General features: G+C 47.8%; 1 protein-coding gene across 2 annotated transcripts; it reads left to right on the forward strand.

The window, feature by feature from the left end:
• Positions 1–396: 396 nt before the first annotated feature.
• On the forward strand, positions 397–26047 carry Scamp2 (secretory carrier membrane protein 2). 2 transcript variants are annotated; one of them, XM_051197570.1, is made up of 10 exons: positions 397–576; positions 13846–13914; positions 14344–14442; positions 14973–15101; positions 16160–16277; positions 17781–17909; positions 18491–18650; positions 20011–20112; positions 24332–24452; positions 24677–26047. In XM_051197570.1, the coding sequence occupies exons 1-10, from the start codon at positions 520–522 to the stop codon at positions 24809–24811; spliced, it is 1119 nt and encodes a 372-aa protein (XP_051053527.1). In that variant the 5' UTR covers positions 397–519; the 3' UTR covers positions 24812–26047. The 2 variants fall into 2 exon arrangements, with proteins under 2 accessions (XP_051053527.1, XP_051053528.1); XM_051197571.1 differs by lacking the exon at positions 14973–15101 and having other exon boundaries at positions 399–576.
• Positions 26048–26190: the final 143 nt, after the last annotated feature.

The raw sequence follows: 26190 nt of genomic DNA on the forward strand, positions 1-26190 counted from the left end.
CCTGGAGCACAGTTCTTCAAAGAACTCCTCCGATTGGCATGTCACCCTTGTTATTTTGTCTGGGACTTGCCCGAACTTCCCAATTTTGCTCCCTAGGAATGCATGAAGTTTCCTGCGGGTCCCTCTTTTGGAAGCTCAGAATAAACACAAAGGAAGGCATCAGAAGACATCCTGCACAGGAGGACTAAGAAGTGAGTTGAAGGACTGGGGGTATAGCTCAGGGATACAGTGCTTGTCTATCATTCGTGAGACCCCGGGTTCCATCTCCAGCACCTTGGCAAGATAAATATAGTAAGTGGATGGAAACAGAACGCTTATCCATCACTTTCTAGTGGGCTGGGCAGGGGGCGGAGCGGACCTCTGTGACGTCACAGAGCCACGCCCCCACAGAGGGCCCTACGCCTGCGCCAGAACGGCTGCCTCGCTCCCGGAAGTGGAGGTTCTACACTGAGTGCTGCTGGGTCTGAGTGACCGAAGGCAGTAGCGCTCGCGGAGATCGCCTGCTGGCCTCCGATCACCATGTCGGCCTTCGACACTAACCCCTTCGCGGACCCAGTGGATGTAAACCCCTTCCAGGTAGAACCCCCAACTCTCAGATCTCCCTAGGGCCAAAGGCCGCGGCCTGGGCCTCTTTCGCCAAAGCCAGGGGACGTGGCGTAGGAGGGACGGATGGCCTGCCCAATGGGAGAACGGAATATGAAGTCTGGCCTATCATAGTTTGTATGGGGGCGGGAGTTTGCAACAGGTGGAACTGCGGCAAGGGGGCGGGGCGGTGCAGCAAGGAAAAAAGTGGGCTCTTACAGCACCCCTGCTGCAGCCACGCTGACTGGACGCTGCTGGAGAAAGGGACAGCAGGCGAACGTTCTTGCCCTTGGGGAGGTGTGCTAACGTCAGGAAGAGAAGCAAAATGTGGCTGTGACATTTTTGTAGTCTTAGCAGTCTACCTGTCTTGAGTCATCCTAGGATGAAACATGAGGAAGTAGAAGTCTGGTGGGGTGGAGACGACCCTCTCCCAGCTGCAACAGCAGTAGCGAAGCAAGGGTCTAAAGTACATGAGAGTCCCCTGTGTTTATCAGGAAAAGAAGGCTGAGGGAGGGTAGGAAGAGAGTCCAAGCCACAAAATGGCCTGGGTCAAAATTCTACATGTTGGTCAAGGGCTTTGTTTGGAGTGAGTTTGGGCCACAGAAGAGAAGGTTGCAGAGGTGGGGTGGGGTGGGGTAGGGTAGGATGGGGTAGGGTAGGGTGGGGTGCTGGTGAAGGAGCTTGGAACACAAGGTACACTGGTTTGGCAAATCTGCATGGGTGGTTCCTGGCTTGACCTTTGGAACATTCAAGAATACAACAGTCTTTGAACTTAAAGCCAAAACCTTTGAGTGGGGAACACAGGGATGCCCCCTGTGTACTCTGAAGGACGGGAACTCTCGTTAGCGTGAAGGCAGATTACACTTCTTCTTTCATGTCTGGCCGAAACCAGTTTGAGAGACGGTTGCTTGTGCTGACTGGTGATTTATGAGCCCAGCTGTTTCTCCTGTGTCAGTACATCACCAAGCACTCGAACTCATTTTATTTTGCTCATCTGCAACTTAAAAGTTTCCTGCAGGTGTTGGAGAAGTCATGTGAGCTTTTCCACTATGGATCCTTCTAAGGGTTGGAGCAAAGACAAAGGCAGCCTGAACTAGATGGTTATACAGTCAGGGGAGCAAAATTAATTGTTGTTTTGAAGTTTTGCAGAGGTGGGGATTGAACTACGACTCTGCACATGCTAGGCAAATCCTCCACCACTGAGCAAAGTGCCACACAGACTGGCTCCGAACTCCCTGTGTGTCACATGCTGGTCTTGAACTTGTCATCTTTCCTCTCCCTCCCAAATGCAGCCATAACTCAGCCAGGCTGAGAGTGGAAATTTTCTGCATCCTCTCTCAAGGTGACCTGCCTGATAGGAACCCTCAGGCAGATTTCGGTAGTTCATTCCTTTTTTACACTGGGGAATTTAGAATATTCCTCTTTTAGCTTAATGTTTCTTGACAGAGCCTTTGCAGGACCTTGTCTCTTATGTAATGCCAACAGTTGCCTCTATTAGTTGAGTGAATATTTGCAGTTGTGCTGTTAATGTCTTGTGCAAACTCCTTTGATACTGGGGTTTGGGTTATATATAGCAAGGATCCAATAGCCTTTTGGAATATGTGGTATGTAATGATGTCCCTTTGTTCAGTTTTATTCTGTCAGAATAATAAATTTTTTGCTGCTATCAAGGGCAGTCAGCGCTCCAACATTGCAACATTGCAGCAGGATCTTCTTCAGGGTCAGCAGTGGGCAGGGTTCTTCTGCCTTGTATTAACAGTAGCTCCTTGAAAGTCTTAAAGTGCATCTCTGGTGGAAATGATTGGGCAAAGTGTGAAAATAACTTTAGAAGTAATAGAAAGTAACTTCTGCATTGCATTCAAGCAAGACAGTTTGTCCAGGCAGCCTTAGGATAAGGTAGGGCAGGAAGCAACTGTTGGCCAGCAAACCGGCAACATCTGGAGGGGAATCCTGTGTGGGAAGGAGAGAGCTCAGCTGACTGTGATAGGCTCCCCCTCATACTGAAATGGCTTTCCATTCTTAGCTGGAAGCTGTATGAGGAGGAGAAGCAGCCTTGCATCTGTTGCCCAGAGCTCCTTCTGGTCAGAGCTGCCCTCTTCCTTGAGGATGTGTGTGCTGTGTTGCCAGGGCTGGGGCACTGGGAGGGTGTAGTCCTTAGATGACTATGTGTGAACCCAGTTTCATTTACACAGGGTGTTGGCTCATAGCTCAGTAGCAAGCAGGTGGAGAGGTGACAGACTCAAATTGTCACACCTAAGTCCGTCTGGAAAACAGTCTTTTTTTTTTTTTTTTTTTGTCATATAATGGTAGATTGCAAAAATATACTTACTATTTTGGCTGACAGTTAGAGGACTGTAAATGTTCTTAGAAGTCTATTCTAACATCTTCAGTTCAGCTTTACAGAAGCCAAGACTCAGTGAGACTGGGACATGCTAGAGCCAACAGCATCATGCCAGAATTAGCATCACAGGGAATCTAGACCTGGGTCTCATTGCCCAGATGGTGCTGTCTTAAAGACTTTTGAATCTCATACATTTCTGCCTTGGGGTTACTTTAGGTCAGCTAAGGAAAGGCTGTGGTATCATCACTCTTGTCACCTTTTTACTTTTTTTTCCGAGATTCATTCTTGCTACGTAGCCCTGGCTGGCCTGGAACTTGTAGTAATCCTCTTGCCTCTGCCTCCTGCGTGCTCAGATTAAAGGCCTGCACCACCCGGCTTGTTGTTGTTTGTTTAATGAGCATTAATATTTGGCCTGCCTGTACGTTTGTGTGAGGGATAACTGGAATTTGAGTTACATACAATTGCGAGCTGCCGTGTTGGTTGTGGGTTTTGAATCCACATGGCTGGGAGAGTCGGCCATGCTCCTAACTACTAAACCATCTCTCCAGCCCCTCCCTGTACAGAGCTTTTAAGGCAATATTTTAAGACAATATGTTTTCAACTTTTGTTTGTTTTTTGAGACAGGGTTTCTCTGTGTAACAGTCCTGACTGTCCTGGAACTTGCTCTGTAGACCAGTCTGCCCTCAAACTCACAGAGATTCTCCTGTCTCTGCTTCCTGAGTGCTGGGATTAAAGGTGTGCGCTACCAATAATACCCAGCCATGTTTTGAATTTTCTAAGGTGCTCTGTGTTCTCTGTTCAGGTGAGCTTGAGAAATAAATCCTTTCCTATTTTTCTTGAATATTGACAAGGCTTGCCAGTTTGGTTAAGGCCCTGAGAAACTCTACAATGAAGATATTTGACCCAGCATTTTCAAAGTTGCTTAACCACGGAACTCTGTTTCTGCTCACTCAAAAAAGCCACTGAAACTCCCATGCATCTTTGAAGTTGATTCCCTTACTCAGGTTTTGTTGCCTTTTTTTTCTTGTATGTTCTTATATATGCACATGTGTGTAGAGGTCGGAAGACTTTTTATTGCCATTCCTTAGGCACCCTCTACTTTTTTCTTTCTTTAAAAAACTTTTTTTTTGGGGGGGGGCCTGGCCATGATGTTGCACACTTTTAATCCCAGCACTCAGGAGGCAGAGGCAGGTGGGTCTCTGAGTTCAAGGCCAACCTGGTCTACAGAGAGAGTTCCAGAACAACCAGGGCTGTTACACAGAGAACCTGTGAGCCCAGTAATCTACCTGTTTTGGGACTACCCAGTACTGAGATTACAAATTTATCTGGCTTATGTATAAATATGTATAAATATGTGGTGTGTGTTTTTTGTCATGGGAGTCATCACAGAAGTAGGCATTAGATCCCCTGGAGCTATTGTTAACAGGTAGTTGTGAGCCATCTGATGTGGGTGCTAGGAACTAGAAGAATAGCAAGCACTCTTAACCACTCCAGCCCCTACTTCTGGATTTTTTTTTTCAATGTGAGTTTGGCCAAGTGTGCTATCATCATACCTTTAATCCTAGAACTGTGGAGGCAGAGGCAAGCAGTCCCTGGGAGTTTGAGGCTAGCCTGGTCTACAGAGTGAATATCAGGCAGGCCTGCCAGGGATACTCCGTGAGACCCTCTCTCAAAAAAAGTTTTAAAAAGGGAATTCTGGGGGCACTGGCTGTTTTTCATAGGACCCAGGTTCAATTCCCAGGACCTACATGGCAGTTCACAACTGTCTGTAACTTTAGTTCTAGGGGACCTGACTTCTTCATGCAAGCAAAACACCAATGCACATTAGGAAAAAAAAAAGTAGATCTTTCCACTTGAAATAAAATGGGAGTTCTGGGTATCCAGCTCATATTTTTACACATGCAAAGACAACCATTTACTGATAACTATCTCCCCAACCTATTATCCATGTTCTTTATGAAGCCCCAGTCCTGCTGCCCCCCGAAAAGTGTAATCATAGGCTTCCATGAACCCTTTCCTTGCATATGGGTATAGTTGAAATTATTAGAAAAATGTCCTGCCAAGAAAGAGTTCTGAGTGGAAAGTGAAGTCCCCAGAGTGTGGCAGAGGCTTACCAAACTCCTAGGAGGAAGCAGGAAGCTGCAAGCCAAGCCTTAGTGATTTCACAACCTCCGTCGGCACACCCTGGTTCCTCTGTTAATTCTGGATATTTGGGTCCCTGCACTGGAATAATTCCAGGTTGTCTGTTCACAGATGTTTCTCACAAGTCTTGTTGAGTGATGCAGAGGTGAAAAACTAAAAAGATGTTATTGTATTGCCCCCACCCTCAAGCGGTCCACTAAAAATCAGGCCACCCAAGCAAATGCCAGGGCTGCTTTCCTCCGAGCATTCTGCCAGATTACAGCAGAGGAGGCTGGTCTCAGGGGGTGTGTGGAAGGGATGGTGAGGCTGAACAGAGGAAGTCTTTCAGGGCTTGGAGTTGCCAACTCACACCATCTCTCCTTCACACATTGCCTCCTTGCAGTTTAAAGATAATCTCAGTGCTGCGCTTGCTTCTCAGGGATGCAAAACATTTCTCTCCTGTGGGAGGTGATGGCAGAAATGTGATTTGTGTGAACAGTTACATGACACTAACCCCATAGACACTAAGGCCTCTGTCTCTCCCCTGAAAGGGTCAGCTCTAGCTTGTCATGTTTGGGAATTCTCAGAATCACAAAGAAACCTGGTAGCATTTTCTTTCTTCTTCTTCATTTTGGGTTAAGGTGTCCTGTATCCCAGGCTGGCCTCAAGCTTGCTGTATGACTGAGGTTGTCCTTTAACTCCTTATCTTCCTGCCTCCATTTCCAGAGTGCTGGGATTCCAGGTGTGTGATACCACATCCAGTTTAAGGACCTGCTAGAACTTATTGTAGAAAAGGCAGGAGCATTGTCTTAAGAAATTTGAAAGTGGGTCTGGAGCAGTTCAGCGGTAAGAGACGACCTTCCTTTGCTTCCCAGCACTCACATGTCAACTCACATCTGTTTGTAACACCCTCTTCTGACCTTCAAAGGGGTCAGGCATGCACATGGTGTACAGACATACATCCAGGCAAAATATCTGTACACATGAAATAAACATAAATCTTTAAATTTTTTTAAGAAAAAAAAATTGAAAATGGCAAGAGTCTCACAGCTTAATATCACCTCCAGGTGGGTTCCCAGATGGAGGTATCCTGCCTTTATGCTTAGCACCTAGAGCCAGGAGGGGTGTTAGAACTTGGCTGGAAATTCCGATGATCTTCTACACTTCTGCTAAATTTTCTCTACGCTTCTGTTAAATTTTCACTCTGCATAGGATTATCATAGGATGGTAATATTTAACCAGGACAGACTCACTCAGAGAAGGGTGGTGTCCGCATTGCAAGGCGTGCCCAGGGCCATCAAGTGCCCCCTTGAGTCGCTCACACCTTTAGGCACACCAGCAGCCCTGCTGTTACACCTCCTGGTGCCAGAGAGCACGGCAAATGAGCATGTGGTCTGTGGATGGCAGCGCTGAGAGATAATGCTCATGGCCAAGGACAGTACTCTGTGGGTATGATGAGGGCAGGGAGGTAAGTTTAAGGGATCTCAGGAGGAAGAGCAGAGCCCTGTGCCAGAAAGGGGCTGGGGCAGAGGGCAGAAAGTCTGGCAGATGAGAAGATAGGGGACTTTGTATGAAGGAACAGCAGGAACCAAAAGCCACTTCCTTAAGTTGTCACCTCTGTATTCCTGTATTCCATATGTCACCCAGAGACCGCCTCCGTCTTAGGTCCTGTTCTTACTCTCTGACAATTGTATTGTAGTTTGAAAGAAAATAACAGGGCAAGTGAGCTGTAACCTGTGGCAGCCACCAGCAAGGGGGACATGGAGAAGAGGAAGATAGCCATGCCTTTTTAGTTACGCTGGTATGTGTTCATCAAGGGAGGTCAGCAAGCAGCAATGTAGTGAAAGTGGGTGGCTTCAAAGAAAGTTTGAGAAAGCCCACAGTAGACTTAGTGTGTAAAGGCAGGGGACTTCCATCTGGGCAACTGTCTGGAGTTGGCATTATGCTGTGAGACAACATGCTTAGGTTTTAGCCAGTGAAAGAAAAGAAATAGGAAGTTAGGGTTTTCTGCATTAGGACCCAGAAAAGTGGGCAGATTGAACAAGCTGCGTTGCATGGCCATGGCCCCAAAGCAATTGTTTTTTGTTTATTTTGAGACAGGTTCTCACTATTTATTCCTAGCCAGCATGGATCTCAGTGTAGATCAGGCTGTTCTAGAATTTACAGAAATCCACCTGCCTCTCAAGAGCTAATGCATGTGCCACCATGCCGGACTTTGTTGTTGCTAATTGGTTGGTTTTTCCATAAGACAATGTCTCAATTAGACCAGGCTGGCCCAAACCTCAACTTGGATCCAAAGATGAACGTGAACTCCTGATCCTTCTTCTGCCTTGACCTCTTGAGTACTGAGATAGCAGACAATATGACCATATCCAGTACCTGTCTACCACACCCCATACCTGACCTCTCTATGAACCTGTGGAACTGTCTGCTGCTTATGTGACACACACTTACCTGGCTTGACTCTCCAGGATCTCTCTGACTGATAACTTTGGCTTATCTCAGTCTGTTTTTATTTCCTGTCTCTTCCTTTTAGTATTTCTGAGTGCTGTCTTGAGCCTGCTTCTCACACTTTTCTGCCTCAGAATAGCATCCTCACCCAAAGATCCTAACTGTGTAGCTCTAGTCCTCAGCTGACTCTTAAGCTCTGACAAATGTTTCCAGCACCTATCTACACCTTTCTAGACATGCCAGCCAGATAGATCTACTCCACAGACACCTCCCGGTGTGGTCCAAAATCTGCAGAAGTCCTCTCCCTTCCCATGTAGCCTGAAAAAAAGTCTCCTGGCAACCTTTCCATTTTAACCAACATTGAGTTGCTGAGCCCATGATGTCTACCCCAGTCTCTAGAGTCTCTGACTCCTCTATCCCAAGCTGCTGCCCCTTAATTTAACACACTGGGACCAGAAGTTGTGACCTGACTAATTTCACCCACTCATGCCAGCAGTTGTGACCTGATATTGTCCTTCCTGAACATTGTGTGCCCCTCATGATGGCCAGAGTGGTCATGGTATATATACCTGCTCAAATTCCTGTGGCCGCATCTCCCTGCCCCTGAGGTCAAGTCCTAACTGCTCCAGTCTGGCCTCCCCTTGTCGGCTGGTTCTTAGTACTCCCAGCTGTTCTCTCTTTACACTCTTACCTCTAAGCCTTCATGACCTTATTCCAGGCTGGGTGTGTTAGCACAGCTTATAATTCAACATCTGGATGGTAGAGGCAAGAGAATCAGGAGACCAGGGTCATCCTCGAATTAGAAAGAAGGAAGGAAGGAAGGAAGGAAGGAGAGGTGTGTGTGTGTTGGGGGGGGGAGTGGTGGACAGAGAGAGACAGGGGAAAGAATGATGCAAAACTGAAAACTAAGCCAGATGTGGTGGTGCACACCTTTAATCCCAGCAGTCAAGAGGCAAAGGCAAGCAGATCCTGTGATTTGGAGGCCAGCAGGGCTACACAGTGACACCCTGTCTCTAAAAAAAGAAAACTTACCAAGCAAAATACCCAGGTACAACTGGGCAGTGGTGGCACACGCCTTTAATCCCAGCATTCAACAGAGGCAGGCAGAAGGCCAGCCTGGTCTATAGAGCAAGTTCCAGGACAGGCTCCAAAAGCAGTACAGAGAAACCCTGTCTTGAAAAACCAAAACCAAACCAAAACAAACCCAAGTACAGCCTTCTCATTTTCAGAACACAATCATGTTCTTTTTAAAGCTTCGGTGGTCGCATGCCGCTAAGGACCTTGACGCTCCCAGCTCCCATGTGACAACGCTGCCTTTACTCTCCCCTGGGCTCAGTGTTGATCAGGTTTGGTTCTCTGCACTGTTTCTTCCAGGGGCAAGAACAAGGCTTTTTCCTGATGGTCTCACCTTAGCATTTCATGGATTGGTTTGTGTAGGGAATGGACAAGAAATGGGAGGAGAAAGCAAGTAGCACAAGTTAAAGATAGACTGTTCTATAGGAGGCGTTTCAGGGCCAAAAGGCCTTCAGATGTGGGGTGGAGAAGTTGCTTTGTGCTTTTCTAGACCTCTCTGGACATCACTACCAGTGGCAGGGAAGAAGACCCAGAGTATGCCTTACCTTCAGATTGGTTCTCAAGTGCTTACCACCCCCCACCCCCACCTCCTTTGAGGTTTTGTTACCATCATGTAGCCAAAGCTGACCTCAAATTTGAGGCAAAACTCCCTGCTTCAGTCCCCTAAGCTGGGGTTACAGGTATGTGACACTATGATGGGCCTTTGTGTTTGTTTACTTTTTGAGAGATCTTGGCTGGCCTAAGACTCCCTATATAAACCAGGCTGGCCTCAAATCCATAGAGCTCCATTTGGGATTAATGATATATATCTTGAACTTCTGATCATCCTGTTTCCACTGGAGTGCTAATTACAGATTTGTGCCATACTGCCCAATTTATGCTGTGAAGATCAAACCAAGGGCTGCATGCTTACAAAGCAAGTATTGTACCAAAATGAGCTACATCCCTAACTTTTTTTTGGAAACATGTCTCTCCTTCAGCCCTTGTGTTTTAGGTAAAAGTATCATTATCACAATATATGAAATTTGGAAGACAGAAAACAGGTCACCCATACTTCCACAGTCTTGTTCCGTTGTTCTTTTGCTGTGTTTTCCTGCTGGCCTAGCAAAATTAACTTGACAAAACTAACTTGGCATTTACATAATGTAACCTTTTTTTATGGCTTCAGGATATTTTGTTTTAGTGTTTTGTTTTGAGACAGTCTTGCTGTGTAGCCTAGACTGGCTTAAAATTCACTATGTAGGTAGCCTAGGGTGGCCTATAGTGTTCCTCCTGATGCTGGGATTACATGTGTGCATTACTGTGCCAGACCCAAGGTGTTTGATATGCTTTTTTGGAGCCTGGAACAGTCTCACACCAGGAGTGTGTGGGCAGACTATAACATGGGAAAGGGGGGAAGTCACTGAAGCTCAGAGATAACCAGGAAATATGAAACACATGAAAAGAGATTTCCCTCCAAACCAGGAGAAGGAGTCCTTGTAAGCCCCAACCTAGCCATACTTCTCCGAGGGCCCTCACACCCTCCCTGCTTGGGAACACTCCTCTTACCTGCTGGGCCTTTGCTTGCCTTCTTCCTTTCTTTTGGAAACCCCATTAACTAGTTTCAGTTCTGTTGTTGTGATAAAATACCCTGGCAAAGACAACTTAGGGGAGAATGGAGTTTATTTCAACTTATAATTTCACATTACAGTTCAACATTATGGGAAAGTTAACACAGGAACGTGAAACTGCTAGGCTTCATACCTGCAGTTATGAGCAGAGAGCATATGATGCATATATATGCTCGCTTGCGCTCAACCCGATTTCTCTACTCTTACATAGTTCAGGATCCTCCCCCACCCCCAATGGAGCCACCCACATTGCTTTGGGGCTTCCCATATCAATTAACTTAAGATAACTTCCCACAGACAAACCCACAAACCAACCCAGTACCCAATGTGAAGAGCCTCTAATTGAGAATCTTCCCAGATGATTATACGGTTGAAGGGAGTTCATGATTAAAGCTAACCATCCCACCCACCCTCTTCCCAGCCCTCTGAGGGATCTCCCTTCTCTCCTGTCAGTCACTCTGTACCTCACCCCAGTATGATCTTGGCATGTGCGTACTTGTCTCCGTTACTAGTCCACCATACTGTGAACACTTAAGAGTGAAGGAGCTTATCCTTACCCTAGCGTGTTCCTCACCCTGTAGTTGTTCACTGAATGTAAAGAATTGACTTTAGGAGCTTTTCTCCCTGTCTCATAAATTCAGTCTGAGCAGCTGAGGGAGGTTTAGGCTACTTCTGTGTCAGTGAAACTTAGACCTCACCATCCTTTTAAATAACTGCTTGAGTCACTTAAGAGCCCTGTGCTTGTGAGTGGGAAAAGTTGATGGTGGTAACTTCATTTCTGTGACTTGGAATGAAAGCTCATGGTCTACATCTGTTTTGGTTGGTTGTTCGTTTATTTTTTGAGACAGGGTTTTTCTGTGTAACAGTCCTCCTGGCTGTCCTAGAACTCACTTTGTAGACCAGGCTGGCCATGAATTCATTGAGATCTGCCTGCCTCTGCCTCCCAAGTGCTGGGATTAAAGGCGTGCACCACCACTTCCTGGCTTCATCAGTGTGATCCTTACATGAAAAAACTACCTGTGTCTTACTAAAGATGTGCCCCAACATCCAGCTCTTAGAAGTTCAGTAAGGAAGCCCTTGCTCATTCTTTAGCTGCATAGTGATCAAGAACTTTTACTACAGCATTGCAGTCTCAGGCTTCAGGCCTGGATTCAGAGTCTACCTCAGACACTGCTTTGAGATTTTTGTATGTGGGTGTTTTGCCTGTGTGTATGCTTTGTACCATATGTATGAGGAGGCCAAAGAGGGCATCAAATCCCCTGGAACGGAAGTTACAGATGACTGTGAGCCACCATGTTGGTGCTTGGAATCAAATGCGGGTCCTCTGGAAGAGCATCACTTGATGCTCCTCCCAACCACTGAGCCATCTCCAGTCTCCTGCTCCAGTGATCTTCAATAGCTACTATCCCCACACTGAACCTGGGCTTTCCCATCTGTCAGGAGTACTGGTCTCTCGTAATGGCTATGGTGAAGGTTAAATGAAGGTTAAATGGTTGCCTTTTTCAGTAGAGCCATAAAACACAAAAGCTGACCAAAGTATCTTCTTCAAGTCTTTACAGAATGGAATATAATGAATGCTTGCTTCCTTCCTTCCTGCTTTCTTCCCTCCTTCTCTTCCTTTCCTATGTGTATGTATCTGTACGTGTGGATGTCAGAGAACAACTTGCAGGGTTCATTCTCTCCTTCCACCTTGTAGGTTTCAAGGATCAAACTCAGGCTTTGGTGGCAGTTTCCTTTACCCACTGAGCCATCTTGTCTGCCCTTCAATACATTATAGACACAAAGGAGAGAAGCCAAGTTACTATGGAGCTGGGTGTGGTTGCACAAACTGTAACCCCAGCCCTGGAGAGGTCACAGCTTCCAGGTGGAACCCAGGTTTCCTTACACGAAAAGTACCCACATGTCAGTGTTTTAAGCTCATTGGTCCTAGGCAAGATGCCTCCAAGTTCTTGGGCCACTGTTGTGCTGCAGGTCCTGTAGCCTGAGGCAGTGCTTTGGGGAAAGGAAGCACCACAGTGTGGCATTTGTTCCCCAACCTTTCCTGTGGTGCTGCTCTGCCATAGGCCCCTCAGCAAACCCCAAGGAGCCTGAAGGTGGACCAGCCCTAGATGCCCCAGCTGCAGAGCACTCACAGCTCACTGGAAGGGACAAGCCAGTTGGGATGAGCCTGGTTAGGGCCCCAGGGCCACACCTTGCAGACATTAGAAGAAGAGGAGGCAGAGAATCAGTGTAGACAGGGTAGTCACTCCCCTCTCATCTCTATCCTACCTCAAGAATCTGTTGCTTACCTGACTTACTGTGACAGACATAGAATCTTGCCTAGAGCTTCAAGCTGCACACCCTAGCCAGGTGCATGTGTGCCAGCTCCTGAGACTGCTACCTGAACTGCCCTTTGGTTCCTATGTCCTATGGTGGCAACTTATGTCCTGCCAGTTCCTTGACTGGTGGGTCTGGTTTCAGTGACTTCTGCTTGCTTGCCCTGGCAGGTATCTGCTGGCTTTGAAAGGGGGACAGATCCTGGGCCAAAGCCTCCCTGCAGGCAGGCTGGTTCAGAAAGATGACTGCTAGTGGAAATAACCTCAGGACCAACCCCCATGTCTTTTGGTGACCACCAGAACCTCGCATTGTCACTTTCTCTGAGTTGCAGGAGTCAACAAAGCAGAGGTGGATGTCAAACAGACAGGATGCAGTCTGGTGGAGGAGATTGGAAGGAGGTGCAGGGTCCCTAAGATGAGGCTGTCTAGAGAACCAACGATTCCAGCTGGTATTCCACTCAGGGTGTGGCACTGGGTGTGGCCAGGCACAGCTTTACTCTAGGAGCTGGTAGTCTCAGTGGGAAGCTAGAACTACTGTATAGAAAAGCCAGAGAACATATTCGGTACTGACACTTAACTCTGTTAAATTTCAGAATGGAAGTCAGCTTCCGACACTTCACCATGACCAGTGTCTTTCCACACCTATGAGCTGAGGGGCTTGCCTTCTGTCTGTGACACTGACACTGTATTTAAGAATTGAACCTGTAGAGCAAGGTGTGGTGGTACACACCTGTAATCCCAGCATTTGGGATGGAATTATGAGGATCAGGAGATCAAAGCCATCCTGGTCTTTACAATTTGAGATTGACCTGAGATACATGAAACTCTTGTCTTGAAAAACAAAACCAAAAAAGTGCAGGTCAGGGAACAGACTGTAGAGACTCGAGCTAGTGGCACTGTGGCCTGTCTCAGCTGTTCCTCCCAGAGTTCCTGCATGGTTGTGGAGCAACACCTGAACCCCATAACCATGACCAGGATTGGGGGTGCCTGCCATGGAGAGGCAGGATGAACACAAACTGCCTTTGCCACAAAAAGGGCCACATAAGCAAAGAGGAGGTGGGGGCAAGAGGATGGAAACGTCAGATTGTATCCTACGGATGACTTCCATTTCTGGTTTTTATAAGACAAGATCGATCTCGTTCTCATTCTATAGCCCTGCCTGGTGTGGAACTCAGTACGTGAGCCCAGGCTGCCCTTTAATTCTTTTGATTGTAATCCTCCTGCCTCAGCCTTCAGAGTGCTGAGATCACAGACATATGCTACAACACTGAGCTGTATGGATTGCCTGCTGGCCCCTGGTCAGGGATGTTTCCTCTTGTCAATATTTAATGCCTCTTTTTCTCCTTCCCAGGATCCCTCTGTGACCCAGCTGACCAATGCCCCTCAGGGTGGCCTGGCTGAATTCAATCCCTTCTCAGAGGTTGGTGACTATGTCCTTCCTCTTAGTTGTGCAGTCTTCTGGGAGGTGGTGGTGTGGGTGTTAGTGGGAGGTGTCAAGGTGTCTGGGGCAAGGAATATGGCAGAGAAGAACAGCTCTGGAGAAATTAATATCCTCAGAGTGACAGTCTGAGTGTGGACTTGGGGTAAGGTAAGAATGGAGACATCACCAGAAGTCACTGAAGTTCTCCTGTGGGTTCTGTCATGTGGGCCTCTCTTTTATAGGGCAGGACAGAGCAATGCTGGAAAGCCTTGTGTCCCACAAGGCGCAGGAGTGTGAGTTAAGGGGTGAAGGTTCCCCAAATCTAAGCCTTGTTGGCCAAAAACCTGCAGAAGAGAGCCTGGATCAGGTCCCTTACTGTGGTTTTGCCACTAGTGAAACCTATTCATTTCCCTCCTTTGCCCCACACAGACAAATGCAGCAACAACAGTTCCTGTCGCACAAGTTCCTGGGTCCTCCCAGCCAGCAGTTCTCCAGCCCTCAGTGGAGCCAGCACAGCCAACGCCTCAGGTACAGGTTGAGAGTTCTTTGGCTTCTTCTACTGTGCAAGTGAGAATCACCCAGCTCCATAGTTGAACCTGTAGGGTTGGGGACAGCCAAGGGCCTTCACCACCGAGGCAGCTTATGAATTTCTTTGGAGCTAGCCTGTGGCCTCAGCCTTCCCACTCCTTCCCATAAAGCAAGCACTACTCACCGGGCTGCGATCCCTGCTATCTTCAGAGAGCATCTGTTCTGTTGTGCCAATCCAGGTCCTTCATAGGGCCCAGAACCTGTCTCTTTACTTTTCAGTTTGTGGTACTGGGAATCAAATCCAGGGCCTTACAAATGCTCTGTCGCCAAGCTACATCCCTGCCCCTGCCTTTTTCAACATCATTTATCCCTGCCTTCTATCCTATTTGCTTTTGTCTTGTCACTGAGTCTAGTGAACCTTGTCTGCTTGTGCCTGATGCTAGCCTCAATCACTTCCCCACCCCCCGACCCCACCCCAAGCTTCTCACTGCCCTGGTGAGCATGGCCCACAGTGGAGTTGTGTATTGCAGCTCCTGCTTAGGCAGGCCAGCAAGTTTCTGCCTGCCCGATTCCTGGCAGCGGGTGAGCCCTCAGAGAGGCAGATGCTACTAGGAGGAGATAGTATTCCCAGGGACAGCTACATGCGAAAGCTTCCGAAGGTAGGCCTAGTGTAGATGAGAAAGAGGGTGGGCTGGGCACCTGGAGCCTGCAAGCTGGGTCCTAGAACCCTGTGATATGACATGGTCCCTACATGCAGGGTGATGGGATGCAGAGACCCTGCCTGTTCCAGTGATGGCATGAAATGAGCCTAGGACCCTCAATGTGACACTGTATGGTCAATTCTAATCTCAGTGTCTGAAATTCTCTCCCCCCCCCCCCCCCCAGAGGCAACCTTGGCTCTCTGGAGAACAGCTTTGGTGACATGTGTATGTGTATACATACGTCTAGTTGTCATCCTGTGAGATGGCCTGCTCCCTCAGAGAGGACCATAGTTTCATTCTTCAGGAGGAAGATGGGGCCAAACAGTGGTGGCAGCAGCAGGAGCAGAACCCTGGGCCCAGTTCTACTCAGCCTCACCTGAGAGTCCCTGAGCTGCCTCATTAGAAGGCTCTGCTCTGCCTGCAGAGGTGATAAAGCTTGGCCTCTGCATGCCTTGAAAGTCAGGCAGAGAAGGGCCATACATCATGGACTGTCCCCAGGGTATGGCCAGACATTGCTCAGGTGGGCCTGGGAGGCAGCTCCTTGGGCAGAGTAGGGAGGGAGGCCACTTTGGTGTGAGTTACTGAGGCTCTGGTGTCGCTGGCCCGCCTCACATCCTCCCTCTGCTTGCTGGCAACTTAGCATTGTTTCCACTTTGCACACATGCTTTGGGTTCTTCCCTTTAGCTTCAGGTCTCTGGGTTTCTGGCTTCAGGTTGGGCTCCTGTGAGGTCTTTCCCCCTTTGCTATTACCCAAAGGACAATTTAGCCTGGACTACAGTGTGGGGGAGTAGATGAGCCATGGGTGAGCGGGAGGAAGTAGAGAGTCAAAAGTGGGCAATGGGTCACCTAGGCACTTGCATAGTATTGCTTAGTACCCAAGATACTTCATTGGGCAGGACTGCCTCTGAGATGACCTGCTAGCTCTTCCTGCCTGGGTGAAGTGCCTCTGCTGGCCTGCCTGGGCTGACACTGTTCCTTTCTCATTTCTTGCTGTTCCCTGCTCCTGTTCTCTCTAGGCTGTTGCAGCTGCAGCCCAGGCAGGCCTGCTTCGGCAGCAGGAAGAATTAGACAGGAAAGCCGCCGAACTGGAACGCAAGGAGCGAGAGTTGCAGAACACTGCGGCGAACTTACATGGTAAAGGAGACTGTTGGGGTCTAGCCTGCTCTACCTGGCACAAGGAGTGCTCTGAGCTATCTTCATCGGGGATTTTTGCAAAGCTTTGATTTTGGAAGCATATTGGTTTGGGGAGCTCAGCATAGTGGCATTATCTGTAAACGTAGTATGTGGGAAGCAGAGGCAGGGAGATCACTCCAACTTTCAGGCCAGCCAAGGCTATAATATAGCAAGACTGCATCCAAAAAAAGGAAGGAAGGGAGAGAGGAAGGAAAGGAGGGTGAGTGATGGGTGGGTGGGTGCTAGCTTTGGGGTAGAAGGCAGTAAGGCAGAAGTTAGACCAGCAGAATAGGCCTGACAGATGTGGGTGATTTTTGCATTCCTTCCCAGTTCTGAAATTCTTTGATTCCCTGGGCCCAGAGTTCCATGCTAAAATTCCTTCCTCCATAAAAAAGGTTCCAGTGACAAAGTTCACTCTGCAGAACCAATGAGTTTCATGGACTTCCTTACAGAGCATGGGTGAGGGGGGTTACTTACAGGAGTGTGGGTGCTCCTCCTCCAACAGGCTGTCCCTGGAAAGCCTTACCCAGCAGGGCTGAGGACTTCCTTGTAGTGGTGTAAATGGAGCCCCCTTCCTTATAGACTCTAGCTCCTCCCCCAGGCCATGTGCAATTAAAGCAAAATTGAAAACAACATGTGGTAGGGAGTGTCTGGATACTCAATGAGAGGCACCTGACCCTTCCCTTCACCCCCCAGGAGGGGAGATAATTGGTCAACAAGCCCAGTTGGGATAATACTTTTGCTAGAGAATGAATCTGAACTCCCCAGGATGGTAGTTGCTTGACTTGGAGGATAGTCACCCTATATATGTTTATGATGACAACCCTGGTTCTGCTTATGAGTTGATCATTATTAAAATATATTTTAAAGGGCATATGCTAGTTCACCCCTGTATTCCCAGCATTCAAGAGGTAAAAGCAGGCAGATCTCTGTGAGTTTGAGACCAGCGTGGTCCACACTGAAGGATAGCCAGGGCTACATCATTGTCTTGAAAGAAATAAACGCATCATTTAGGTCATTGGTTCTCAACCTGTAGGTTGTGACCCCTTGGGGTTGAAAGACCCTTTCACAGGGGTCACTTGCGACCATCAGAAAACACAGATACTTACATTATGACTCATAACAGTAGCAAAATTATAGTTATGAAGTAGCAACGAAATTAATTTTATGGTTGGGGGTCACCACAACAGGAGGAACTGTATTAAAGGGTCAAAATATTAGGAAGGTTGAGAAACACTAATTTAGAATATTTAGCTCTAATGTAGTAGGGCTTCATTTACTTAGAGTGAACTTGTGGGCATCTCTCTGGTTCCTCTTTGATCTCACTTCATGTTCCATGAAGCCCCTGAAACTCCTGAACTCTGCTTGTAGGGGCACCTCTGAAAGCTCTGCTTTGCCTATAAAATGGGCCAGTATGTGCTCTCTCCTCCATGCCACTGATGAGGCTGAACCCTTTTTACACAGTGAGAGACAACAACTGGCCGCCCCTACCCTCATGGTGCCCAGTCAAGCCTTGCTTCTATCAGGACTTCTCCACGGAGATCCCTGCCGACTACCAGCGGATATGCAAGATGCTTTACTATCTCTGGATGTGTGAGTTCCTTGGTGCAGTGGCAATGTCTCAAGATCCCTATGTTTACTTTGGGCCTTGTTCCCTGAGATCAAGACCTCTCACAGACTTTCCTTCCCTGTGTTTGGGCTGGCATGGGGGAATTCTTTATGTCCGTCTGGGAACCTGCTTAAGAGGGCCAGCTAGACTACCTTGAAAGGAAGAAGGAACTAGCCAGAGACTTCTGTGTTCCTGTAGTGCTCACCATACTGAAAGGCTCGACTTGGGTGAAGGCCTCCCCTCATTCCAGCAGTGGTGAAAAAGACTATGCAGCTCTATTGGGGCTGTTTCATTCTCCAGGGATCAGCCCCAGGTCTGCACCTCACCATGCCTATCCCTGAAACCTGGGTCTCCTTGTCATCTCCCAAGGAAGCCTGGTCCCTGATGTGAGGTCCCAGAGAACCAGGATTTGGAAGCTAAGCTTGCCTAAGTATAGACTGATGTCCCCTACTGTCTTTGCAGCCTCCCTCTCAACAGGCCTTTCCTAGGGAGCGGCTTGCTCTGTGGGCAGCAGTCCTCCAGCCACCTTGGGTCAAGCCAGTTTTCTCTCCTTGCCCCTTTCTAGTGCATTCAGTGACGCTGTTTCTGAACCTGCTTGCATGCCTGGCCTGGTTCACAAGTAATGCCGCTAATGGAACAGCCTTCGGCCTCTCCATCCTTTGGTTTGTGATCTTCACCCCCTGTGCCTTCCTTTGTTGGTACCGACCAATCTACAAGGCTTTCAGGTGAGTGGAGCTAGTACAAGGGATGCAGGTATGGCTGGCATCCCAGGAGCAGCCAATAGGCCCAAGCTCTGGGCCCCATCACAGCCCTAGCTCAGAACAAGTGGTGAGGAAATTGCTTTCCTTTTCTCAGTGAGTCAGAGTAGACAGATTAAGAGCTGTTTACCTCAGCCTAGCCTGTAAGTGAGGTTTGCTAGAGGCCTGTCCATGAATAAACACAGGCAAATCAGAGTGACTGGGAGCCTCCCCTGCTGCTGCTGTACTATTCCTGGGCAGACTTGCTGGTGGGTAGGGATTTAGTTGCTGTGAAGAGGGAGCACCTTTCTGCGGCTGAAGGTGCTGCCCTTCAGATGTCAGATACTGTTTGTGGCTCATCTTTATGATCTCAGGGATCAGTTGCCAATAAGTAACCTAGCTCTGTGAGCATAAATGGATGTATCTCTAAGACCCCCTGGGAATTTGGAATTAATACTTCATGCATGATGCTTTTAGGGCTGGGAGTCTTCCAAGTCTCAGGCATATCCTGAATTTTCAGTGTTCTGATTCTCAAGGACGCAGTGGACAAAGTCGGGGATATGGCTCAGTTGATAGAGTGCTTGCCTAGCATGTGCAAAGCCTGGGTTCTATCACAGCTCCACATAAAACTAGGTTATTGGCATAGGCCTGTACTCCCAGCATTTGGGAGGTGTAGAAAGGATGATAATATAGGGAATTAAGAGACCATCCTGGACTTCAAGAGACCCTTTGTCTGTAACTAAAACAAAACAGCACACTGGTGGAGGTACTTAATTCTTGAGGAGTCTTAACCAGTTTGCTACTCCACAGATAGCCTTTCTTCCACTGACTTCGTGTGTGTGTGTGTGTGTGTGTGTGTGTGTGTGTGTGTGCGCACGCGCGCATTGGGAACAGTTTAGGGCATTGAACTCATGGGCTTTAAAGATTGCATGCGTGTTTTGCCTGCATGAATATCTGTGTACCACATGCATACAGTGTCCTCAGAGTCCAGAATTGGGCATTGGGTCCCTTAAGACTGAAGTTAAGACAGTTGTGAACCATCATATAGATCCTGGGAAGCAAACCCAGGTCCTCTGGAAGAGCAACAAGTGCTCTTAACTATTGAGCCATCTCTCCAGCCCTAGGTTTATTTGTTTTTTGGTTTTGGCATGTTTGTGTACATTCACATGTACATACATGCCACAGTGCACATAATATGTCAAAGCATAACTTGTGAGAGTTCTCTTCTTTCGTTCTTCAGGCTCCAGGATGAAAACAGAGCATCAGGCTTGTCAGGATGCACCTTTCCCTACTGAGCCATCTCATTGGCCCAAGACCTCTTGTGATTTGCTTCTTTCTCTCTCCACAGGTCTGACAATTCTTTCAGCTTCTTCGTGTTCTTCTTTGTATTTTTTTGTCAAATAGGGATCTACTTCATCCAGATGATTGGCTTGCCTAACTTGGGGACCAGGTAAGACCTGAAGTGTCATAGAGGGTCAACTTACTTGCCATTTCCTAGCTCCTAGAGAGCCTATTTCAACCATGGTGGAGAAAGGGTGGAGGGCACCTTATGATCTGCCTTGGTTCTCTGTTGTGTGATGAAGCATCTTCTGGGGAGACACAACACACACATCTACTTACCCCAGATAGGGAACCCACCACAGAACAAAGCCTAACTTGGTAAAACAAAAAGTTTTATTAGGGTTACTTACAAGGATATGGGTGAGGGATTCTTATGGGAGCAGAAATAATTCAAAGACATCTGCATCACCAAAGCCACCCCAGCATGGGTAACAGTTCACAAAACCAGGAACCTGGAGTACCCTGCACAGCCTGCAGGCAGCTCCAAGGGTTGGAAAGTGTCCTTTTCATGAGATTCTGTCTAGATCACTTCTAGGCATCTGACCTGGTCTCAGGGTCTTTGCAGCTCAGCTTCCCTGAGCAAAGAAGGTTTCTTAGCTTTTATTGTTTACTCTGGCAAGGAGGGGCTCAGTGAATCTGGTTAGTTTCAGGGACTTCCTGAAGCTATTTTGAATTGTTTACCTTCCTGCTTGAGCTTCCTATAGGACAGAATGTTTCAATCTCTGAGGAAATTCTATGCAATACCTCATTCCTGGCCAACTTTTTCTTTTTTGTGGTTCTAGGTGTCAGACCCAGAACTTTGCACATGCTAGGAAATGCTGACCCTGAGCCACACCCCAGCTTCCCATTTACAGTATCTGCTGTCTTTCCTTGTTCTCTATATTCTATGGTGTGTAGATGAGTCTCACTCTGGCCTGGGACTCACTATATAACCCTGGTTGGCCTAGATCTTGTTATATATCAGGATGGCCTCAAATTCTTGGTGATCCTCTTGCCTGTCTCCAGAGAGCTGAGATTTCAGGTGTGAACCACCATGCTAATTTGGCTTAACTCTTTAGGGCTATGTCTGACACTGTATGGCAACTTGTTGCTTTCCTCCTGTAGCATCCTTCTAGGGACTGATGGATGCCCTGGACTTTGAAGCCCCTTACCTCTCTCTGACTCACTATGTTATCCCAAATAACTTTAAACTTTGTCATTCTGCCTCCAAGCTGAACCTGTTTTGTTTTGTTTTTTAAGATTTATTATATATACAGTGTTCTGTCTGCATGTATGCCTGCAGGCCAGAAGAGGATGTGAGATCTCATTACAGATGGTTGCGAGCCACCATGTTGGTGCTGGAAATTAAGCTCAGGACCTCTGGAAGAGCAGCCAGTGCTCTTAACTGCTGAGCCATCTCCCCAGCTCTATCTGTTTGGTCTGTTTTATGTAGTGCTTGGAATGGAATCCAGGGCCTCTTGTGTGGTAGACAAGCACTCTACCAATGGAGCTACATCCTCAGCTTCCATTTTACTTTTTCTCTTGGGCCTTGTGACTGTAGGAGATGGGGCCTGCTGCCCTGGAGAGTTGGCTTGCTGTTCTGGAGTTCGTAGCTGGCTTGAGTTTCCTGGTTAACTCAGTCTCGTCTCAGAATTAATTTCCAAAAGAAAAGCTGATGGCTGACATTTTCCTTTGTACCCCAGCACACAGGAAACAATGCAAAAGGTCAAGCTGGCATGGGCTGACTATTTTGAACCCTCCCAGCAGCTGTTAGCAAGGCCAGAGTGTGAGAAGAGGACTGACCACACTAGCATCCTGAACCTGAGCACACAGCCACGCAGCCCCTTTCTCATTCTACTGTTCTGATCCAGACTCTTTTGGCAGATGGTCCAGTTTCATTGCTTTTTACTCTAAACTGGATATTGTTAGGAAAAGCTAGATTGGCCAAGTGTGGATGGCCCATGTCTGTAATCCCAGCACTTGGGAGATGAGGAAGGAAGATTGAAAGTTCAAGGCCAGCCTAAGGTATGTAGTGAGTTCTGGGCCAGCCTGGAATACATAGAAAAACTCTGTCTCAAAAAACAAATGAGCAGGACCTGGTGGCACATGCATTTAGTACTAGCACTCAGGAGGACAGAGACATGGAACTCATAGTTTGAGGCCACCTTGATCTGTATAACAAGATCTAGGCCAGTTAGGGTTATATAGTGAGAATGGTATCTCAAATAAACAAATAAAAGAGTGGTGATAGGGTGGGGCACCATATGATTAATAACTGCTGTTTGCAGTCTGGACTGGGACCCTTGAGATTTGACGTCTGGTGCTGGCCCTGTCCTCACTGACTTGCACTCAGTGAGCTCTGCTGGCTCCTACCTGTTCTTGCCTTCCCATAAACATTCTGTGCACGTATGCAAGAATGTTTGTGTGGAGATATGTATGTATACCTTTGTGTGGAAGACAGAAGGTCATACTTCAAGCACCATCCACCTTGTTTCTGTGTGTGTGTCTGTGTGTCTGTGAGGCATGCATCCAGATGGAGATCAGACAACAACTTGTAGGAATCCTCTGTCTGCAACTTAAGTTCCAGGATTGAACTCAGGTTATCAGACTTGGCAGTAAGCACTTGTACCTGTTGAGCCATTTGGCCACCTCTCCAGTTTTTGATACATGATTTCTCATTGCTGAAAGGCTAGTTAAACCAGCAGACTTCTCCGATCCACCTGTCTCTGCCTTCCCAGTGCTACCTGGGTTATAAACCTAGGCTTTTTATATGGGTTCTGGGGTTCTGGATTCAAGTCCTCAAACTTATGCTGCAAGCACTTTACCAACAGCACTCAGCTTTAATACACAAAAGGTTTGATTTTTCCTTTAGTGTACATGTATGTGCATGCAGGGACCTATGTGTGAGAGTCAGTTCTTTCCTTCCGGCACGTGGGTTCTGGGGATCAAGCTCAGGGTGTCAGGCTTGGCAGCCAGTCACTTTACTGGGTGAACCAGGTTTCTCTGGTACTGTAATTTTCTTTTGTTGCTTGTGCTTTTGTTTACACAGTTAAACTACCAGCAAATTCAAGGTCATGAAAAGTTACTTCTGTTTTTATCCTCAGAGTTTGTTTTTGTTATTTTGAGACAATGTCTCTCTATGGTCCTTGCTGTCCTGGAGCTTGCTATATAGACCAGGCTGTCCTAGGACTTATATTTTCCTGCCTCTGCCTAAAGATGTGTGCCACCATACCCAGCTTTTCAAAGTTTTATAGCCTCCACTCTTACAGTGGAATCTTTGTCCCATTTTGAGTGGATTTTAATATATGATTGAAGTAAGAACTAGCTGTCCCGGTACCATTTCTAGAGACTATCAGTTCCCCTGTGGGGTATTAAAACTCTTTTTTTATTCCCTTTTTTTTTTTTTATAATGGTGGGCACACGTGTGTCAGGACATGATGTGAAAGTCCGAGGGTAAATTCTTCCCTTCCCCCATGTAGGTCTCAAGTATCAAACTCAAATTATCAAACTTGGCATCAAGTACCTTTGCTGACTGAACCATCTCACTGCTCCCTTTGGTCTTAAGACCCTTATTTAAAAAAAAAAAAAAAAAGGCAGACTGGAGTGGGAGGGATGGCTCAGTGGTTAAGAACACTGGCTGCTCTTCCAGAGCACCTGGGTTCAATTCCCAGCAGCTACATGGCAACTCCAGCTGTCTCTAACTTCAGTTTCAGAGGATCTGACATCCTCACACAGACAACAATCCACAGAGAAAAATAAAAAATCATTTTTAAGATAGGTATATCTGGCCTATGGCATTGCTCTGTCTTCATGCTGCTCCCACACTGTTTTGATTACTGTAGCACTGTAGCTTTGTTGTAAGTTTTGAAGTCAGGCAGCATGAGAACAATCTCTTTACAGGTAGGGGATGACATAACCTCTAAAGGCAGAGGTCCTGATGGGGGAAGCTGAGGTGACAAGATCAAGGCAACAGGCTGGCCAATGCTCTTCTCAGAGTCCTCTGTGCAGAGCCAATGTCTTCCCTGTGCCCACCCTCAGTCAGCAACATACCCTGAGCCTTGGGCTGACCCTGACAAGGCAGCTGTCACATCTCCTTTCTTGACCTCACTGGACCAGATTCGAGAGTGACTCGACCTCTGAGACTTCTGGAGAGGTCATGTTTGAACAGTGTGGGCCTGTCAGTGCTCATATCCTGGTCTTTCACAGGGGAAGGTCACTGAATCACAAGGCTCCCTGTGCTCCAGGGAGATGCCCAGGTGATGGCCAAGACACAGCCATTTGGAAGAAGGGCTCCGCTTGGGGACTTCTGAGTCTCAATCATAGCTCTCCTCTGGTTTCTCCTTTTGTAGTGGTTGGCTCGCAGCTCTGTCTACACTGAACGATGGGCCCTTACCTGTGTCCATCATCATGATGGTAGTGGCTGGCTTCTTTACCCTCTGTGCTGGGCTCTCACTCTTTCTCCTGCAGCGGGTAAGTAGGGTGTGAGCCACCAGCAAACACAAGTAAAAGGTCCATCTCTCCTGGGTGGATATCTAAAATCCCTCATTCCTGAAGTCCTCAGGAGCGCAATACCTTAGTTGAAGGTTCTGGGTGAGCAGCCAGGCAGGGTGGAACTCTTGGAAGGCCCCCTTTGGGAACATACCCTGATAGCTGGGATTGTTCTGGGCTCTTCTCACCCCAGCCTTGTTCCCTAGGTACATGCCTTCTACCGCCGAACAGGAGCCAGCTTTCAGCAGGCTCAGGAAGAGTTTTCCCAGGGCATCTTCAGCAACAGAACCTTCCGCAATGCTGCCTCATCTGCTGCCCGAGGAACCTTCCAAGGGAATTGATCTTCCTGATTCGCCTTCCCTCACCCCAGCGTCTTCTCTCACCTGCCCTCTGAGCTGCACTTTCCGTGGGTGCCTTATACAGTGGTTATGTCCAGCACAGACCTGGCAGGGATTTTGTCTTGTTCCTATTCTTTCCTCAGTAGTCAGCTTTCCCTTCCACATAAGGGAAGGGGAGGAAGGGACAGGGACAAGGGAAAAGAAAAAAATAACAAGCTGTCTTTCCTTTTCTAATGGTGGATTTTCTGATGGTAGGATTTTGTCTGGAAGCAGTGGAGCTGCCTCCCCTGAAAACAAATGCACTCATGTGCATGCATGTTCACTCCCCACACAGGATCATTGGTGAGCCTGGGCTCACTGCACCAGGAATTTTTCACAGGCATCCTGGACTCCTCTCCTCCCTCTGCAGGCTTGGCCTGTATTGGGGCCTCCACAGTCTCACCTTTCATGCTTAGGCTTCATAAGCCTCCCTAGGGCTCTACTTTAGGTGAGCTGTGCTCTGGGTGGGTACACAGATGCTCCTCAAATGATGCTTCAGGTGGCCCCCAGATGTTCCTCACAATAGTCGTGACTCTATGCCTGCTCTGCCCCATGATGTAATAGCACCTTGTGCCCTCTGAAAAGAAGACTAGCCCTTCTCTTCAGGCTTCTGAGTGGTTGGTTGGGGATCAGGAGGGATTGAGGACAGTCCTTCAAGTTGTCCTGCCCAGCCTCCGGCAGTCTCCTGAGAGGGTAGGTGCCATTTGACCGGTTTGCTTTGGCTTCTGCCCTCCTGAGGGACTCTGCCTCTCTGCCTTAGCCTTATTCCAACCCTATATGTTCAGCAATACTCACCTCTTACAACTCCTAGGGTGGCTGGAGGATGTCACTCCAGAACTATGTCCTGCAGGCAGGACTGCTGAGCCATCTTCTGAGGGTTCCTTCCATACCCACAGTGGGGTCTTAAGCTGAGGACTCCACAGGTGTGTCACTACAGTGACGCTTAGGAGGCCACTGTTGAAACCTGGACCCTGTGTCATGTCAGTGCTGCAGGAGTTCACCAAGATGGCCAGCCTCCTGCCTCTGGGAACTGGGGCCCTCCTGAGGCTACCCTCATGCTGTCATTCCATTTGTCCCTAGAGCCACTGAATGGTAATGACAGCCACCAGGGTTTTGTTAACTTTCTGGTATTTTCTTCCATGTACAAATGTATATGTCATGTCTCAATTTTTGTGCTTAAATAAAAATAAGATTTTCGGATAGCACTGGTCCTAATGTCTGTGATGGACTTGGGAGGGCTGAGGGCCTGTCTACTAAGATGAGGTGACAAGTAAGATACTTGGCAGCTGGACAGTGAGATACTGTCAAGCCACTCAACTCCGAGGAGAAACCCCTTCCAAGAG

The sequence above is a fragment of the Phodopus roborovskii genome, unplaced genomic scaffold (genome assembly GCF_943737965.1).
Source record: "Phodopus roborovskii unplaced genomic scaffold, PHOROB, whole genome shotgun sequence".
Lineage (NCBI taxonomy): Eukaryota > Metazoa > Chordata > Mammalia > Rodentia > Cricetidae > Phodopus > Phodopus roborovskii.